Raw genomic sequence first — 21469 nt, forward strand, 5'->3', positions numbered from 1 at the left:
ATTAATTTATTAATTTATTAATTTATTAATTTATTAATTTATTAATTTATTAATTTATTAATTTATTAATTTATTAATTTATTAATTTATTAATTTATTAATTTATTAATTTATTAATTTATTAATTTATTAATTTATTAATTTATTAATTTATTAATTTATTAATTTATTAATTTATTAATTTATTAATTTATTAATTTATTAATTTATTAATTTATTAATTTATTAATTTATTAATTTATTAATTTATTAATTTATTAATTTATTAATTTATTAATTTATTAATTTATTAATTTATTAATTTATTAATTTATTAATTTATTAATTTATTAATTTATTAATTTATTAATTTATTAATTTATTAATTTATTAATTTATTAATTTATTAATTTATTAATTTCACGGCTTTTTAGTATACTAATAGTATTATAATGTTACTGACCAGTAGTCATTAATATAAACATCTAATTTTTTGATAGATATAATCTTAATTATAAAATTAAGTTTTAATTAACTAAATAAGAAAAAATAATTATGATATGATTTATTTATTTATATATTTTTAGTAACATAGTATCAGAACAAACTGGCGTTAAAGTGTAGAAAACCCCAGATATGTAAACATTATATGTTTGACTCAATGTTATTATTGATATACAGTTTATAAGTTATACCATAAACTCTATGATATATAACATACTGTTTGGCAAAATGAGTCCATATTTGGCACTTCAGTCATCATCTATTTGATCTGTTTGGTGACATTTGTGTCAATATAGACGATARTAAGTCATCCAGAAATGGACAGATCAAACACTTCGGTGATATCGTCAAAATACGAACAAATGATGACTGAAATGGGTATGTCTTTCAACGAATTCAATGTCAATAACTAATGATTGTTATKTCTGGTGATAGTCGACCATAACTTCCAAGTGATTCGCTTCAGTTCATACAGAACTGCTTCAAAGTTACGTTTTATTCAACATAAGACTAATTGTATGTATTAACCACTTAATTGAAATCCTAGTTACTTCCTGAAGAATAATGATTAATTCAAACATTATCACCCAATTTAGTCCATTTGATTGATCTGTGGAATTCAATTGAAGCCATTCGTGACAGCGGTTTGAACAATATTCAAGACATATCATCACAGATATCAGTGCAACGCTTGGAAACATTGGTTACATCAGTATTTTATTCGCTATCAAAACGTCTTCCACAGTCATTATCATTAAATTTGGACCAATCTATTGAACTGATGCTCAGTTGGCTTTTAGCCACTTATGACCCGTAAGTTCAGTATATTGAATAAATTGAAACAACTGATCCAATAATTTTTCAATATAATGTGTTGTTTTTATAGCACTGGTTGTGGCAAAGTTAATGTCTTTGGAGTGAAGATTGCGTTTGCAATCATGTCTTTCGGTAAATTAATAGACAAACTTCGGTATATATTTTCTCTCATATCAGATGCCAGTCGAGGCCTTCTAATTGAAAGTTATTTTAATGCATTTCTTCGAGAATCAATGGCTCTGACGGCTAGTGTCGCAGAAACGACAACTTTTCAATACGACGATAGTCTCTCGTCGTCTATCTTTGACTTTAGTCAAGCCATTGATTTACATTTATTTATGTCAGTCTTCATAACAACAAATAGTCCTCCACTTTGTATTTCATGGATAGTAATACTACACCGAATGGCTGAAGTCGAACAAGTGGTTCATCCAATTGCTTGTAATGCCTGCAATAGACAGCCTTTTAATGGATTTCGATATAAGTGCCAAAAATGTTTTAACTATAATTTATGTCAGGATTGCTTCTGGAGAGGCAGACATTCAGGTTCTCATAATGCAGACACACACGCCTGCAAAGAGTACGGCTATTGGAAGTCACCGACAAAACAAATCGGACATTCTTTACGCAAATCATTTCGTTGTATTCCTTCAAATCGGACACAATTACAATATATCGACGAACCACCGAAAGATAAGCGCTTTAATTTGAGTCATATCGTACCTCCGTCTCCCGTTCCCACTATTCATCACATGAATAGTTTGAATCACATGCGATCGACTTCTTCTGATTTAGAGTCACTTTATGGAAGTTTTAAATACAGATCTCCTTCTTCTATACACACAACAGCTACTAATGAACATAAGACTGATGACGAAGAGCACCGTCTCATTGCACGATATGCCGCCGCTTTAGCCAATTATACTAAAGGATCGGTACTGACTAATAGCACTTCACAAGTAGTTAATGATATTTCAAATCAGCAAAGAGTTATTAAACAATTAGAAGAGAAAAACAGAGAAATTATGAAAGAAATAGAAACACTTAGACTTGAAAAACAAGAGAATGAGATGAAAGACTCGCGGATTAAATCGAGCAGTCATTATGCAAATGTCAGTCAAACACAATTGGATCCAATTTTGTTGACTGAATTGTCGGCATTAAGACAACGTAAAGAAGAGTTAGAATCACATTTGAGTGCACTTCAGGATAGTCGACGCCAACTAATGGTTCAATTGGAAGGCTTAATGAAATTATTGAAAAATCACGGAAACCTACTTTCGATTCCTAACAGTGCCCCGAGTTCTGCCTCTTCAACACTTAACCGAAAATATGTTAACTCATTGACTTCTACTGTATCTGAATCAATGTTAAGTGACATAAGTAATGCCACCGTTTCTACGGTAAATCGGGATCTTTTAGTTGCTGCAGATTCTGTCACTAATGCTATGTCATCGCTTGTTAAAGAACTTAATTCAGATGATGAAGAAGATTTAGTCCAACAAATCAAACATAAAGTTTTAATTAATGAAATAATAGACAATACTAATAGACAAAACATTAATTTGGATAAAGATATCGAAATAGAAGAACAAAAATTGGTATTAATATTAATTATTATTAAAAATATCTTTTTTTTTATCCCAAAACACAATATTTTTGTTTAATTATAGAAATCCAAAGCATTGGCCGCTTCGGTGGCTTTTTCTTAAGTTGTTTTATATTTAGTTTAATTTATTTGTTAAATGGTATGTTATTATTATTWATTATTAGTGTTATTATTACGGATAATTATTTTTTTGAGTTAATTTAATTAACAATATCAACTTATTTATTTATCAGGCTTATAATATAGGTTTATATGTCAAAAATAAATCAAATAATAAACAAATAAAAAGCAGTTCAAAGTGTAACTCACTTTATACTACAACTGATGATGAAAGCTTCATTCATACCGATGATGACGATTTTGATGACATTGATGATCAATCGTGGAATATATCATAAATTACAATTACCTCACCGGTAAATGTTTTATAAGACAGTATTATAATTTAAATAAAATTATTTTTATTACAATATTTATTATGCCATTAATTTTTAAATTGATTAATTCATTTACTTTTTTAAGAATTGCGTTGCTTTTGTCGATTTAGTAGTAAATGATTATAAATTTAGGATTTTGTTTCTATTAATATAATGAAAATCATTGACAATTTAATAGTTATATACAGTATAATAATATAATAAATATAAATAGCAATTAGATTAAAATGATATTACCTTTAAATATGTTATTAGTTAATCCTCCTTTGATGAGATGGATATACATTGATTTAGTTTGTGAAATGGGTTTATTAATGAGAAAATTCAATTGCTTTTTCATTACTTTAAGTTTTCTCATTTCGTTTGAATTTTTATGTTTAGATTCTTCCGATGAATCGGAATCGGAATCATTAAGAATTTCACATTTCTTTGCGTTCAATCGGAACCAATCTTCGTGTGATTTCTCTTTTCTGATTTTATGATCCAATTTATCACACTTTAGTGCCAAATCTATGCGTTGTTTAAGTGATCTTAAGTTTGAACGATCGATAATAAAGTCTTGAATATCATTGCCTTTGTTTAATGTATTACACAATTGTTTGTAATAATTTGCCTCTTCTTTTGGTTCGCATATTAGTAAACTAAGACCGGTATTAAAAGCACGTGCCGTACGACCACATCTATGAATATAAATTTCAGCCGTTCTTGGGATTTGGTAGTGAACCACATGATCGACGTGTGGAATGTCCAGTCCTCGAGCAGCGACATCACTGGCTATTAATACAGATTCTGAATTTGATGTAAACTTTTCTAAATTCAATAAACGTTTCTTTTGAGGCATTGATGAGTGCAATGACAGTGGATTCAACTGAAGAATTCTTAAAATATTGACAATTCTTCTCAAACAGTCTTTGCTATTACAAAATATTAAAGTTCTTCCCTTAAATAAAACTAAAAAATAATAGAGATATAAGTCCTTCTCTTCAGATAAACAATTAATTTTGAATTCAGTTAATTGTTGTTCAGGAATGGCGACACCTTTTTTGGTCAAATCAATCACTTTTGTTGACTCAGACTTTAATCCAAAAAATTCAATAAAATTTTTCAATTTTTGTTTTTCTGTTAACTTATTTGTCGTATTTTTCTTGTTTTTTGTTTTCATATCAAGTCGTTTTGGCAAAGAATATGTAAGAGTTAGTGTCGCAGAAAAAATAAATATCTGTTTTTCAATCAAATTTTGTTTAATCAAATTCAATAGTTTAACTAAATCTTTGAAATGTCCTTTTTCTGCCATTCTGTCCGCTTCATCGATAACTAAATATTTAATATCACATATAGTTCTCGATGTCAAGTGATCAGACGATTCATCTTCCATTAGTTCCCATAATCTTCCGGGTGTCGCAACTATTATATCGGGTCTTAATTTTTTCAAAATCCTTTCTTGTTTCTGAACAGACATTCCTCCAACAAGTACTCCAACAGTTACTCCAATATATTTAGTAATTGCTTCTAAATGTTTCTTCACTTGAATGGCTAATTCTCTGGTCGGCGCCAATACCAGTGCTCTTAGTTTGGATTCGTCGGAATTCATCTTATCTTTCATTATATGTGTGACTAAAGGTATACCAAAAGCCAATGTCTTACCACTTCCAGTCTGTGCTGCGCCTAATATATCCAACTTGTCTTCGATGGCAACTTTAATGGTTTCCGATTGAATCGGTGTCGGACTTGTAAAAGTCAAATCATTTAACGCCTTTAGGATATCATCGGGAATAGACATGTTTTGCCACAAATGCATTGATTGTAACGTATCAACTGATGGTTCATTGTCTTCCTCGTCATCATTATCATCACTGTCCTCTTCTGTGACATTTTGTTTAAACTTCTTTGACTTATTTTTACGTTTCTTGACTTTTCGCTTATTATCTGTTTTGTTGTCTCTGTTTTCGATGCAATAATCACCCAACTCTTCAATAGCCACTAAACCATCAAAGTCTGTATCATTGAATCCTTCGGTCGATTCAATGACCACTGGTTTCCACTTCAGAGGTTTGCTTTTAAAAGGCATTTCAAATGATTATACAATTAACACATGTTTTCATAATAAATACAATAGAAACACGTTTTATTGCAACAAATATATTGATGACTACACTGTAGTTTGCAATTACTGTTAAACTTTCTATCGTGTACTGTGTGTACATTAAATCTGTTAATAAACGTTTATGATATATATATATATACATGTATTGCAAATATTTAAAATACTTTCATTAAATTTAAATTATTTACTTTTAATACATACATTATTTAAATATAGTTAGGGTTTGTAATGATTCCCAAGAAAGGGAAATTCCCTAATAAAATCCCTCCAATTTTCCCGGAAAATACTTTATTTTCCCTCCCTAACTGGTTAGAAGTGAAAATACTGTATAATTTATATTATTACAATACTGTAGATAATACAAAAACTTAAATATTTTGAATAAAATTTCATTGATATATTCAAATCTATAAGTTTAGTGATATTATTTATCAATACATCTCAAAATAAAGTAAACATAACATTTGTTTTTTAAACATTATAATAAAATTAATTATTTAGGGTTCAATAGGTGGTAGCACAAGGAAATAGATTCCCTGGGAATTCCCAGGGAGTGGGGAATATATAGATTTTGGAAATAAGACAAGGGAGGAATCATAAATACATATAAATTTTATTATATAATAGTTTATATTAATATTATACAATACATTTTTAAATATAATTAATATGTTAGTAATTTTTATTATTTAAAAATACATGAAAATCTAGTCTATATGTTATGAAAAATAAAAATATTAATGAATTAAAATTTAAATATGTATATACAGTATAAATTAATATATTAGTATATATACTGTATATATAATTTTATTTATAGTATTTTATTTAGATATTATTAGTATTATACTGTATGAGGCTTATAATAGACAGTATACGGTATATTATAATACTGTACATTATATGTATAATAATTGCAACAACCAATCTGACAAAATTAATTTTTGAAACATTTGAATCACTTATAAAAATAACTGTTTTTTTTGCTTAATATAGCAATTTGTTAATTACTAAATTGAATTGAAAGCTTTATTTAAACTGAAAATCAACTTAAGATACAGTACTGTAAGATATTATAAATTATATTAATAATATAATGTATGCTAAACTTTATGTTAACATATAAATTGTATGAATCAATTGTTTTAACAAATTGTTTAATAGAGTCATTGTATGATAAAATTGTTTGAAAAGATTTGATAAACAAATATGCTATAAATAATGAATGAACTTAAAAAGATTGCTTTAATAATAGATTTATAATTTTGTAAAGTTTTCAAATTAATTTGAATTTGCTTTAAAATAAACTAATGTACAGTAATTATCAAGTATTGATCAAACAAATAGTATACAATAATCAATACTATATTATAATTGCTTATATTATTTGTAATGAATGGTCAAACTGTTGTATGAATGATATGAAAATATAATTGTTATTAAGAGCTTAAACATAACTAGAATATTGTAGATATTATATTTGATATGAGTGTCGGTGCAAATTGGGCTCAAATATATTAATCCTATGTATAGTTTGACTGTTTTCTATAGTTAACTGTATATTATACTGTAGTTCTACTAGTATTACATAAAATAGAGTTTAGGCTCTATTTAATGTTATGGATTGCATTGTATAATATAAATACTTGATTGCAATTCACTTTGTACTATAAGATAGTGTATTAAAGTAAGTACAGGAATGTTGTGCAAAATGTCATACATATAGCACTGGTATATACAGTATGGTTGAGATGAAGCATATATCGAGCAGATAGAGAGCACTGAGCACTGGCTTTGAGAGCATTTAGAGCAATAGTAGAGCAAATGTATGACAAATGGTATAAAATTCAGTACAGTTGTAGGCATAAGCACTGGTATGGCAATAGCAAAGTTAGGTAACTTATGTAATGTTTAGTTAGCATTGATTGGTTGTGCCACTTGTGATGCTATGTTATGCCATTGCATATGATTGTATTGAATTAAATATTCAATTGAATGCAATTAATTGTTAACTAAATTGTTGTCATAGAGGGAGAGAGAGAGAGAGAGAGAGAGAGAGAGAGAGAGAGAGAGGGAGAGAAAGACAGACAAACAGAGATGATGTGATGTGTGGCACAAGTGATGCAACCCTTCAATCATATGAATCCATTGAAAGCACARAATGTTTGTATGGGTTGTATGGGTTGAGGCCAATGACCTCAAGCAGGCCTTCCTTCCAGTTAAGACATGACACACACTGAGAGTGACTCTATTATAATAAGTGTTTGACTTATCACTACCAGTGCTACCAGTGATGCCAGTGATACCAGTGCTCACAATCATATGTTTATGTTGACTATCACTGTCTCCATAGTCCAAAAGTTCACTAAACTATTGCAATATTATATCGTATCTAAAGATATGTCTTCAAAGACATGCATTTGACCATTGATTGCATGTATGCGACCCATAATTCTCATGATATCAACACAATCGATGACTTAACAATCACTTGCATCACATCCAACACATCCAACCATCACTGCGTTAGTTATGATTCCGTACACGACTTGCATGCGATTCAATGGTTCCTTAAGACGTCCACAACATGTGATTGTTTTGGACAGCGATGGCACTCAACAACCCAATCACCATCAGTGGACTCTTGTGCCGCACCAACAAAACAATCAGGTCTTACAGTTATATCATATATGTTATTATATTAGTACATATAGTCATACATTTAATTGCTATCAAATTAATCATCAAATTAGTTAACAAATGTGTTAATACACTCATTAATTGCTACTTTTCTATACAATATATATTGATATATCAAATGTAAATACAATGTATGCCATAAACAGTGTTATAATTAATGTTATTATATTTATTTGAACGCCTAATGGATGCTTCAAAATGTATTAATTAATTGAAACGTTTCCTCATTTAATAATTGACTGTAATATATGATATAATACAGTATATCATATGAAAGACAAGTCGATATTTAGTTCACATTTTTAATGTAAATAACGATAAATAGATATAAATAAATTTATTATACATTAATGTCATAGATATATAATATTATATAACATAGGATACGGTATTTTACTTCAATTGAATGCCTTTTAAATATTAAAATAACATTAAATATTGATGAATATATTTTGATTGCTTTCAATTAAATTTGCTTTTCATACACTAATATAATTACTTAGATTTACCTTTTATTAGTACATTCATCAAATTTTTTAGTTTGATTTATATTTATAGCTCAAATTAGATATAACAGTAATCAAATCAGTTATAATATTATAACTAAATAACAAAACTATACAAAGAGTTAAAAAAGATACTTTAATTTGTAAACATTTTTTTGTCTTTATCATACATTTAATGAGAAATAGAAATTATTGTCAATAATTATTTGATAGTAATATTAAAGTATTTGTAAAAATATGATTAATGTTAAAACTCATTGTGATTAATGTCTAGAGTTAATAATTGCTTAAATAATAATTAAATTACAGTAACTTTTTGTAATTGTATTTTCAACTATAGTTGTGTTATTAATGGTTAATATTTTTAGATTAGATATTAATTATTCACAACATTAAATATATATTTTTTGAACTAATGATAATTTAAAATATAAATATGAATATTAAATTAGAATCAAAATATTGAAAAATTATTAATTTTAACATTTATTACATAATAATTTAATAGTTGTTAAGATATGTTGAAAACTCCTATTAAATTAGATTAATTGAGGTCAATATATCCATATAATATTCATTGTAATTTTTTTAGAACTTTTTATATACATTATTCAACGTAAATAGGTTTGACCTATGACCTTTAATTATTTTGTTTAATAAACGACATTTATAAATATGTACAATATTTTTATTAAATTTAGTTAACATTATATTTTGTTTACAAAACAGTATTAATGAAAATTAAAARCATTTTTAATAATATTTCTATTATGCCCTAGTACATATTATTGATTTTAACTTAACAGTAGAACTTATATGGTATTCATTATATAACTATAGAAAAGTGGAAACTTTTAATTAATATAAAGATATACTATTCTATAATATAATATCTATACAAAAATCGAAAAATACATACAATTAATTTGCTTAAACTTTAACTAAAAGTATAAAAGTATTTAAAATATTTAGAGTATCTACTAGTTTTAATTGACATTTAGCAATATTACAATATTATTCAAAATATGTTGTACTAAAATCTATTACTACACTAAATCTATGTACTAAAAATTTGTAAAAATTGCTAATAATTGGTTTATTATATTTTAATGAATTCGTAATTGTTATTATCAATAATAGTTAATTAATGTATGAAATAATAGAAATGATGATATGATAACAATATATATATATATATATATATATATATATATATAAATCAGGGTTAATCACGGTTTTGGATCTTAGGGGGCATAGAGTGGGTGTACCTTTTTATTGCATTTTTAAACAGCCAAATGAACATTTCATAAAAATTCCTTAAATTCCCGACTATTCCCAAGTAAATGGGAGGAACTTTTCAGGAAAATATTTTCAATAAATTCCATTATTTTTTGAAATATTTTATTAAATTACTAAAACTAAAAATTACTTAAAATACAAACTTTTAAGATTTACCATTTTAAAATAATAAAGATATTAATATTTACATATAATTTATTATAATTATCTTAAGATGATTTTCTATTGTAACAATAACTTTATTGAACAAATAGTCTGTTTTAGTTTTTTAGYACATATTTTTAATCAAATAATTTTATATTTAGAGAAATATTGACGTAATACTTAATTTTCATTTAATTCTTAAATTGATAACAATTAATTTATTTTACTAAAAATTTTTAAAATATGTAATAATTATGCATTTAAAACGTAAAAATAATTAATATAAATATTATAATATGATGTACGTTTCATTCTTATCTTAAAAACGTATTTTACTTGTAATATAATTAGTTTTATTATTTTAGTTTCATATTTTAACGTAATTTTTAACCATTTTATTTTTACTTAATAATTTAATTTAAATAAGTTGTTAAAGCATAATAACAATTAATTACAAAATATTAATTAAAATTATATTTTAAAAAAATAGTGGGGTCTATTTCTACTGGTTTTAAACAATTTTTCTATTTGGTTAAAAAGTGTGGGGTCACAAAAACTCGATCTTGAGGGGGTGGAGTAAAATGGCCATACTCTGCCCTACCCCTGCTTAACCCTGATATAAATATAGGAAATATATAGGAAAACGTGAACACAATTTAAGTGCCTATCAATGGCTATCATTGTATTCATAGATTGTATGAATGGCCTAATCATTAGGTCTATGACTTAAGTGTAAATAACATCCTATGCTAAGACAGTAATTATTAGAGACTGAAAAATATGTGATTTACATATTTGTTGTCGTAATAGAATTTATTCTAGAGATTATTTTATCCAACACTATAATTATCAACATTTTAGTAGTTTTTCATAAGTTATAATAAGTATTTTAAATGATTGAATATTTGCTAAAATGTCTTTGAAGACAACTTAGTAACACAAATCTACTTAGAAGTCAAACTAGTTATTAAATGTATGAATGAATTAACTTTTGAATAAATATAGATTATTAGTGATCGTCGATAAAAGAGAGTCTAATTTTAAATATTAATATATTATTGTTAATTTAAATAAAAATACCTTTAAAATTATTCAAAAATAATTTAAACTTTGAATTTTTTAAATATGAGATTTTTAATGATGACACTTATTTTAGCTTATTATCTTAATTTTGAGCACTTATTTGATTACATATTTTGAAAATATCTGGCAAATAATTTACTGTCTATAGTAATTACTAATTAGAGTTAAACACATTTGTTTTGGTTAGTCTCTCAAATGGTTAATTTATTATACATGTATATCATATCCGCTAAATTATATTATAGTTTAGATGTTGGAAACCAAACTATTATCAATAAATACAAAAAAAAATGAAACTTGAATCTTATTTAATGACTTGGTTTAAAAACTTGTTAGGATACATACTATATATATATATATTATAGTGAATAATATAATAATTAACTATAAATTTTAATATATTTTCAACATATAATACATAATATTTTTAATTTACTAATACAAGTTTTTTCAATAAATAACAAACGAAACTGATTGGTTTTTATACATATTTATATTTATCTAAATTTGAGTTTTTGTGGCACATAATACATACTATAATATAATTTATGCGACAAATATACAAATATTGGCATTAATAATTTTGTGGGTTTAGCATATTTATATTTATTTATAAATACACATTGTTTAATATTTATTATATAACATATATACTTCAAGAATACTATTTATTCAGAAAAAATCAATACAGTATAGTGTAATAAAAGTGTCAAACAATTATATTGATTTTATTTTTACTATAACTTATATTTTTATTAGTTATCATTTCTATTAATATTTAATTCTTAATAAAATAAAACAAATAGAAAGCAAAGCTTTCAAACCAATTTAGTTTTGATTCTTTAGAAAATTGAATTGTCTTTAATATAAAAACAATGTTATATTCAACATAATCTCAACACTATATGAAATAATCTTCAAATTGGGACACACTTTAGGCCATCTCTATATTCATTTAGATTTTAAGTAATATTTATGTTTTGTTTTTGCATTTAACACTTAAAAATTTAACATTTTAATTAGTTATTTATATATAATCGTTTAGCATTTTGTTTTCTAAATGATTTTGAATGTGTTATCTTTAAAGTTTAATTATTTATAATACAATTTGAGTGAAAAATATGAATAAATTATTCTGCAATAGTTTTCTGTTCATAAAAAAGATTTAATGAAGTACTTTAAGCGTTAAATGATTTGTGAATAAATACAATGCAATATAAATATGACATAATATTAAATACTTTATATACATAATATTATATATAGTTTATTTAATAGTGTAGAATAATGTTATCTAATATCAAATATTAAACTATTAAAACTAAAATTAGTGTTTAGATCATTGAATCAAATGATTTATTATTTGAATGTGAAATATTTTAAGCATGAAAAACATTTTTCTTTTAGTTTTTTAAATAAAACATTTAACAATAAATAAATAGAGAAAAAATATCATTTTTATTTAATATCTTATAGTTAGGTAAATACAACACAAATTAAACACAATGCTATATTTTTTAAATGTCTCAAAATAGATAAAATTTGGGTCAATTTAATTATCTGTTATATACATTGATATATTCATTGAATGATAAATAAAAAAAATGTTTATTTTGTTATATAATATGAAGAATTGAATGTGTGGTTTAATTAACTGATTGCTTATATAAGATTTGTCAATATTTATATAAATGACACGTTTATACTTATGTTATCATTTTGAACTTATTTTAAGCATTGATGTTTCAAATGGTTTTCAATGAATGAACAAAAAATTGTATTAAAAGCAAAGTTATTTTAGTCAACAATTGTAAAAATGAATGAATTGACAAAACCGACGATTGGGTTGAAAGACATACATTTCTGACATAATTCTTAACAAAACGTTTACTGTTTTTTGGTGACTCTATTATAACTTATAAGACATAATTCATATGATTATAATTACATAAATTAGGATTATTTGAACCATCAAAACAGCAAAACTTCATCTCTAATCCAACAAAACTCTTATAGAGACTGGTATTAGCAATTGTATCCAATTATAACTGTTATTTTACTGGTTTCCTCGTTTTATTGTCTATTCTGTATTTTATAACAACTACAGTATAGTATTATTCTTATTATTCTAGTTTTTCTTTTTAAGAATTAAATCATTTAATTAATTTACTTAAAATATAATACTATACATAATTATGAGGGCATTGGCTTTTGGGTTTGAATTTAAGCCAAATCTATATTTTGATTATTATTATAAATAATTTAGATTTTTAGTGCTATATTGTATTATACAAAAATTTAGTGTAAGACTCTTACAATTAATAGCACTAGAAATTTATTATATTTTTAAATTAAACTATTTAAATATATTGATTAAAATATAGCAATAAGTGTTAGAATACAATTAACAGTTAACAAATAATTTTTATATTTCAATAAAAATTGATTAAACAATAATTGATTTTGTTTAATATACTCACTTTCAAGTTTAGCATGATCATTATTACGTTAATTATGATAGTTACATATAGTTATATTGTGATCACTTATTGTATATAATAGACATGAAACATATATTAAATTTACAATAACAGATGCATCAAATGATAAAACAAATAATATTTTAAATGTTATATTAGTTTATATTTTTCTTTATTTTATTAAAATATTAGCTGGATGTTTTCAGATATTTACTTATATAAGTATAGTAAATAATGTGATTCTAACCAATTATAATTAGTAATTTTATAATCATTTATAGATATTACTGAAAAATTATTATTTATAAATTATCGATTAAAAATGTAGACTTAAAAATTATATCAAATATTGTAGCAATTTTCTCTTATCCGTTTTAACTTTTTAATTAAAATTGAATTTGTGATTTTGTTGTTGTAAATAATCTCATAAATTAAGTGTATTTTTACTTAAATTTCATTATTTATTTATTATACTATTTGCTAAATTTTTACTTTTTCATATTTAAATTTAATTTTTGTATTGCTACAAAATGTAAATTATTTCAAATTTAATGATATTATTTTAAATAAAACTAAATATATTTTGAAATATAGATATTACATTTTTTACATTTAAACATTATATTTTTAATTATTATTGATAACTTATAATTTAACGTAATATAGTAATTTTATTATTAAGTGTATATAATTTCTAATAATTTATAAGATATATCATATATTTTATATTAAAAATCAGATGTTTTTTACTTTATATATCTACATTTGTATTTTATTTGTTAACATGTTATTTATAAGTTATATATTGCAGTAAAATATTTATTTATTATTAATAGTTTATTATTCATAGTTTTTAAGAATATTACATTTTTAATATATCTATTTTAGTATATTTTTAAATATTATTTTTAATGCTTATAGATAAAAAATTTAAAATTAATGAATATTTTATTCTTATTTTAATAAATCTTATAAATGATTTGCATGACATTTAATAAAACATGTATTCAAACGTCATTTTAGGTAAATATTTAAAATTTATATATAACCAAATACAGTATTTATATATATATTTTATTTTTAATTAAGTTATTTTTATAATTTTTCAAAAATTCTAAACAACTATTATATCAATTTGCAGTCAACATTCAGTGTTAAAATATTTGATATTATAGTAGTAATGAAGGCAATGAAGGATTCAATATTTAAATATAGCGATTGGTTTAAAGAGATTAGTCTTATTTTTACAACCATTTTAATAATTATTATTATTATTGTATGTTATTGTGGTTTAAATTTTGGGACTAATAGCTCTTGAATGTCAACTTTAATTATACTATATTTGTTAAGTTTTTTATTCGCAGATTTATAATATTTTAGATACAATAATTGAACATGAATTTAACCATATATTTATTATTTGCTAAAAAACCCTAAATTAACAAATTATAATTAATTAATTATAATAAAAGTTTCATTATTTTGATTATAGTGTAATAAATACTGAATAATACTATTATATAGTAAATTATTACTGAATACTACAATACATTAAATATTTGAATCAATTCTCTTAATATATTTATGAATTACATGTAGTTATTAATGAATGTATTATTAATATTATTTATTTATTTGTATAGTAAGTTAATACAATACAATTAATTAATTGTCAATTTTTAATTAATTAATTTGTTAACTATAAACAATTGAGAATAATAAATATATTATTAATTTTATAATAAATCTTTCAATCAATACAGTATTAGATTCAATATTAGAAATTCATCAATATATTAGAAAATAAGAAAAATAATCATTGTCAAATACAAATAGTAAAACTAATTTCATATATTTGTCAACACACAATATTTTAATTATTATTTTAAATTATAAGTAAATCAAAACTTAGTACAATTAAAATATTAAATTAATTAAAATTAAAATTGTAGTCATATGTGTTTCAAGTACAATATTCTTATTTTTTAATTATATGTTATTCAAAAGTCAAATTTATAAAACCAAATCAAAATAAACACTTTTTCATTGATAACGATTTGTTTCAATGCTAAAACAAATTGTGAATATTTATAATATTGTAGTATTTTATTTTAAATTTAGTTTATAAGCTTATAATTTATATTATTAACTAGTATATAGAAATAGCACCAACTATTTTAAATATATAATAATAACTGAGAAATTGATTTTCTAATCACCATTAGTTAGTTTATAAGTGATGGAAAGTATTAAAAATTGTCCCAAATTGTATGTTTGTAACTATAAAAGTGAATCTACTTTTCTAGTTTATATACAGTAGTAACGAGATGTTCACAAAAATAATTTTTGACATTATATTGATTTATTAAATATTATTAAACTTTTTATCAATGATTGATAATAAACATAATGGAAAAGTTATTTTTGTGAATATCTCAATAAAAATCAGTTAGTAAAGTACTGATGATTTATTCAATTTGAAATAGTGTTTATTAAAATGAAAGTAATGTGATATACATTTATATATTTATTTTATAACAATTTTTTTCTAAATGATTAAAAATATTTTATTTGAAAACAATACGAAATTACTAAAATTCCAAACTATATGATTGTTTGTCTAATTCTTATATAATATTATTGTTTTTACAGAATTTTAATAATTATTGATATATTATACCTTCTGGTTAGAGATGTGCAAATAGACATTTTCTAATAAATTTCCATAAGAAAATTTCTAGAATGTTTCTCTGGAATAAATTTCTAGAATGTTTCTCTGGAATAAATTTCTATAGAAATTTTACTTTATAATTATACTCTACTATGGGATCCCCATATCTATGACTATTGTAATACTGTACTAATGATACATAATATATACTACACTACTATATTAATGGGATTCTTATTTATAAAATTAATATAATTATCTAATTATTATTATAGTTTTTGTAAAATTTTATTTATAATTGATTTATATTTTTAGTTTAATCTAATTAAATGAATTATTTTTTATTTTGAATATGATTTAAAATATTAATAATAAAATTTAGTTGATATTTATAGTTATAATTAATTGTTTCAATATAACAAATATTGAGAGAACAAAATTAATATTGGGATCTCATAGACAGAAATTTCTTTTAGAAACTTTTCAGAAATTACTCTATTATTTTTAAAATTTGTCTTTTTTGCCAATTCTACTTCTGGGGTTAGAATAGTGTCTTTTTAAATCTATTTGTAAATTACATTATAATCAAAGTTTATAATTGTTTTAAATAATAGAATAACTCTACTAACAAATTATTTTAAAACTTAATTATCAAAAATTATTATACACATAAATACTATTTGATAACACAATTTGTAAAATTATAAATAATGGCTAATACATGACATGAATACCTTTTTTTGAATAATTTGATTTTAACACATTTTACGATAGTTTTAAAAAATAATTAATTTTTTTGATAAACTATTTTAAAAGACTTATCATTTATGAGTTAAGCTATTATTTAAACCTACAGTACTTTAAAATAGATTTAATGCTATTTCATGTATCACTTGTTTACTTAGATGTTGTAATCTCTGTATAATACTGTATGTTGTAATGTCATTAAACATATTGGTTACCATAAATTAAATTTATTGGTTAACTATAATTTTACTACAAATCTAATTTAATAAAGTTTGTTGATCTTAAACTACATCTCAAAATTTGTTTATTGATTAACAAATTATTTGCATTGAAATATGAGATAATTATAATTATATTTTTATTTATAGGAATCAGTTATAGTTCACTCTCAAGATGACCAAACACTCTACTTCTCCTGGATTTTAGGTAACGATTTTTACAGTATTAACAGTCTATTATTTCAGATGATTTTATACAATTTAAAATAGAGGTACAAATAAATATTTGTTTTGTTACTAATGTTACCATTATTTAAGTATATATTATAAAAGTAGTTTGTTTTAAATAGTTTTGTTAGTCTCATTTGGCAGATAACCTAAAGTTAAGCAATTATATAATTTATACAATTTTATTGCTCTAATTCTTGTTATTACAATTACACGGAATTATATGATTTAAATAATTAAATTTATTAATTGGCTTTTTGCCAAATATTTTGCAAAATAACAACTTGATATGCTTTTATTTGACACAATTTAACTTAACATTTATTTAAATTTATATAACATATGTGTTGACAATTCTATGTCTCAATAGATTTAAATATTAATACATTATATGAAAGAAAATCTAAAATCTACATCAATGGAAATTTGATATGTTTTGCTATAATAATAATAATAAGGGATTGTATTGATTTAAATTTGTGCCATTTTTTGTAGACATTGAAAAAAATGTGAAGACATACAGTATATTGCATTAAATTATATATTTTATATGTTTATAGACACACATCAGGCATCAGTTGATCGATCAGCTGAAGGAACTTCGGGCATCACTTCCGATGATAGACATGTCATTGAGTGCAGTATGTGTTTATGTTACGGACAATTATAATATCATATTTTTAAATATTGTCTTATAGTCTCAGATATTCACCAAACAAGAAATAGTGATCAAATACAAGAGGAGGACATTGAGATTGAAGAGAGTCGGGGATATCTATTGATAACATTACGACGCCGTAAATCAATCCAACGAAGCATTCATATCGATCCCATCGCTCTTCTTGATCACAGCTATTATGGCATTACATCACGTCTTCTCAAGTATTCATCCAATTGGCACTTCAATACATTCACATTGGATGTCCTGACTGGTGGTCACTCCTTATCAAGTCTACTCTTTCATCTATTCATTGAATATGATTTTATCAAAACTTTTAATTTGGATGTCATTAATGTTATGCGATGTTTTAGTATGTTTTTAATTTTTTTTATATGTAACAACAAATTAAAGTTTTATTAATATTAATTTATTTGTCAATGAATTACAGGATTTTTAGAAGCAGGTATGTGTTAACAACAATAGTTTGTGATTTTTATTTAATGAAATGTTATTTTTATAATAGGATATCACGACACAAACCCATACCATAACTCAGTTCACGCGGCAGATGTAACTCAAGCCATGCATTGTTTTATTCTGGAGCCAAAAATACGCCAATACTTGACTCCAATGGAGGCTATGTGTGCTCTATTGGCTGCTGTTTGTCACGACTTAGACCATCCAGGAGTTAATCAACACTTTTTGATTGCAACCAAAAGTCATTTGGCGGCTCTTTATAAAGTTAGTTTAAATTGCAAATTAAAATATAAACAAATATTAGTAAATCTATTAGTAAATAATTATTATAATAAATAAAATTATATGAAATTATTAGAATTTTTCAGTATTGGAAAGCCATCACTGGAGGTTTGCAATGTCCTGTTTTCATGAGTCGCAAATTTTTGAACATTTTTCAGCCAAACAGTGGCAACAAATTGAATCAATTGTTAAATTATTAATCTTAGCGACTGATATCACTCGACAAAGTGATTACATTGCAATCTTTAGAAAACATTTGTCAGATTTGGAGTCATTTTCGATGACGATTCCAGAGAACCGTCATTTTATACTTCAAATAGCTCTGAAATGTGCAGATTTGGCTAATCCTTGTCGTCCCTGGAATTTAAGTAAGCGTTGGAGTCAACAGATTTGCAATGAATTTTATAGACAAGGAGATTATGAGAAGCAACTAAATATACCCATTACTCCCATATGTAATCGACAAACCATTAGTATTGCACGCATTCAAACCGGTAAACACTAAAGCATTTTCTTAATTGTCGTATTAATAACTTTAATAAGTTTTTATTTTATTAAAATTTTAGACTTTTTTAAGAATATAGTAAATCCATTATTTGAATTATGGGACCAATACCTATGCTCTCCACTTTCAAAACAACTCATTAATAATCTTCGTTTCAATGATAATCAATGGAATCATTCATTGATGAAAAAGACATTAAAACGCCGACACTCTATCGGGTCTATTATGACTGCCAAACAAAGTGATAAATCCTTAAAACAATGCATTTCTTTGAATGATCTCAAAGATTTACCAATCGATTTAAGTTTAACACAATTTAAGAGTCTCTATGAACCCAAAGCCAAACAATGTATTAATGGGTGCGGAACTCCTCCTAATTGTCAAGAGTTATACAATAAATCTGACAATAAATCAAAAGTTTTGTGGGAATTGCAAACTGATGAAGAAGAAGAAGAAGAATATGATGATCAAGATTTTGAAGACGAAGATGAAGATCGAGTTCATCAATACGCCTATCAAAGCATTACAACTAACATAAAGACTTATTCATTACAAATGCCATCTCAAACACCCATTGGTTCATATTTATACGATAAGGTAGTTATATAAATATGTTTTGTAATTATACTAAAATAACTTATTTTTATTCAAACATTTTTCAAAATAATATTATAGAACATACAATTAGAGTTCGGGCAACTTTCAAAGAGAGGGAAGTTCCCTAATAAAATCCCATTAATTTTCCCTGAAAATAGGAAAAATATTTTATTTTCCTTTCCTAGGTCGTTAGAAAGGAAAATATATTTTATATTTTTATAACAAATAATAACAAAACTTATTTTTTGCATAAAATTTCATTGAAATATTTAAAAATAAATTTAGTGATACTATTTAACAATAACACTCAAAATACAGTTTAATAAATTTGTTATTCAAATCTCATAATAAATTTGTTGTTTAGAGTTCAATAGGTTGTAGCACAAGGAAATAGATTCCTTAGAAATTCCCAGTGAGCAGAAAAAATAGGGAACTTTTGGGAATAAAACGAGAGAGAAATTTGCCGGAACCCTACATAAAATAATGTTTTCAATTTATATTATTTAATAACAATTATTATATTAAATATAGACTGATTTTATATACATTGTTGAAATTAAAATTTATATTTTAATTATAACATGTATTATATTTGAATAATTTGAATATTTCACAATTTATAATTTACTATATTTATAGAAACATATGATAGGTCGTCGTGGGTCAGCTCCGGGATGTATAGGAATCTATGCTAGTTGTGAATTAGCTGCCGCTTTAGTCTTTTTTCACGGAGCGGTTGCCAATCAGGACCCACAAAGACGGTCCTCATTTCCTGCCGAAAAAGTTGGCCGCCATTCGGCTCATAGTTTATATAATATATCAAGTGGTGCTAAACTGAACCGTAATACTGGTGTATACGGAACGGGAGCCATGAGAGGCAAATCTCTTGAATATCTGGTTTCTTCATTAAAGAAAAATAAAAGCTTTTATCACTCAACCACTAGCGCTCATACAAAACTGTTGAGAAGACAGGCCTGTTCTTTAGATTCCGGAGCAGATACTGGAGCTCTTCAATGGTTTTTTAATAACAAACCCCGAAGAGGTTCAGTACCTCAAGAAATTCTTATTGAATCGTTGGCTAATTATACAACTTAGACATCTTATTAATAAACTGTATGTCAATTATGTCGTATGTTTTAGTTAAGCATTCATTATAAGTGCCAACAATTGAGACAACAATTTTAATGAATGTTTAAAAGTTTAAAATTAGTTGATCTGTGAAATCAAGTGATGATTTTAAGAACTTTTTTAATATGTGTATTAATGTTGTGTTGCATTTTCTATGCAATAATTGCTCATAAAATTGTTTATAAATTTTTCAAAATCAATATAAAAACATTTTTTTTATGGGAAGTATTTGAGCCAATTTTATACTAAACTTATACTAATGTTAATTGTAATACTAGTCATCCATTTAACTTC

The 21469-nt window shown here is 24.1% G+C and overlaps 3 protein-coding genes across 3 annotated transcripts; 2 read left to right on the plus strand and 1 right to left on the minus strand.

Moving 5' to 3' along the window:
- Positions 1 to 619: 619 nt before the first annotated feature.
- LOC128952727 (dystrobrevin beta-like) lies at positions 620 to 3335 on the plus strand. The gene is made up of 6 exons (XM_054298163.1): positions 620 to 861; positions 919 to 999; positions 1080 to 1296; positions 1370 to 2900; positions 2973 to 3047; positions 3142 to 3335. The coding sequence occupies exons 1-5, from the start codon at positions 801 to 803 to the stop codon at positions 3009 to 3011; spliced, it is 1929 nt and encodes a 642-aa protein (XP_054154138.1). The 5' UTR covers positions 620 to 800; the 3' UTR covers positions 3012 to 3047; positions 3142 to 3335.
- Positions 3336 to 3425: 90 nt separating this feature from the next.
- Positions 3426 to 5550, minus strand: LOC128952728 (ATP-dependent RNA helicase DDX24-like). Its single transcript, XM_054298164.1, has 2 exons — positions 3583 to 5550; positions 3426 to 3487 (listed from the first exon to the last, which is right to left on the minus strand). Exons 1-2 carry the CDS (start codon positions 5411 to 5413, stop codon positions 3474 to 3476), a joined length of 1845 nt encoding a protein of 614 aa, XP_054154139.1. The 5' UTR covers positions 5414 to 5550; the 3' UTR covers positions 3426 to 3473.
- A 1757-nt stretch (positions 5551 to 7307) lies between these two features.
- Positions 7308 to 21217, plus strand: LOC128951743 (high affinity cAMP-specific 3',5'-cyclic phosphodiesterase 7A-like). The gene is made up of 9 exons (XM_054297010.1): positions 7308 to 8119; positions 17448 to 17505; positions 18086 to 18166; positions 18224 to 18556; positions 18635 to 18649; positions 18710 to 18927; positions 19022 to 19439; positions 19512 to 20047; positions 20687 to 21217. Exons 1-9 carry the CDS (start codon positions 7982 to 7984, stop codon positions 21140 to 21142), a joined length of 2253 nt encoding a protein of 750 aa, XP_054152985.1. The 5' UTR covers positions 7308 to 7981; the 3' UTR covers positions 21143 to 21217.
- Positions 21218 to 21469: the final 252 nt, after the last annotated feature.

This window comes from Oppia nitens, unplaced genomic scaffold (genome assembly GCF_028296485.1).
Source record: "Oppia nitens isolate AA-2021 unplaced genomic scaffold, nextdenovo-longstitch-racon4-pilon3 scaffold1_pilon_pilon_pilon, whole genome shotgun sequence".
In the NCBI taxonomy this organism is placed as follows: Eukaryota; Metazoa; Arthropoda; class Arachnida; order Sarcoptiformes; family Oppiidae; genus Oppia; species Oppia nitens.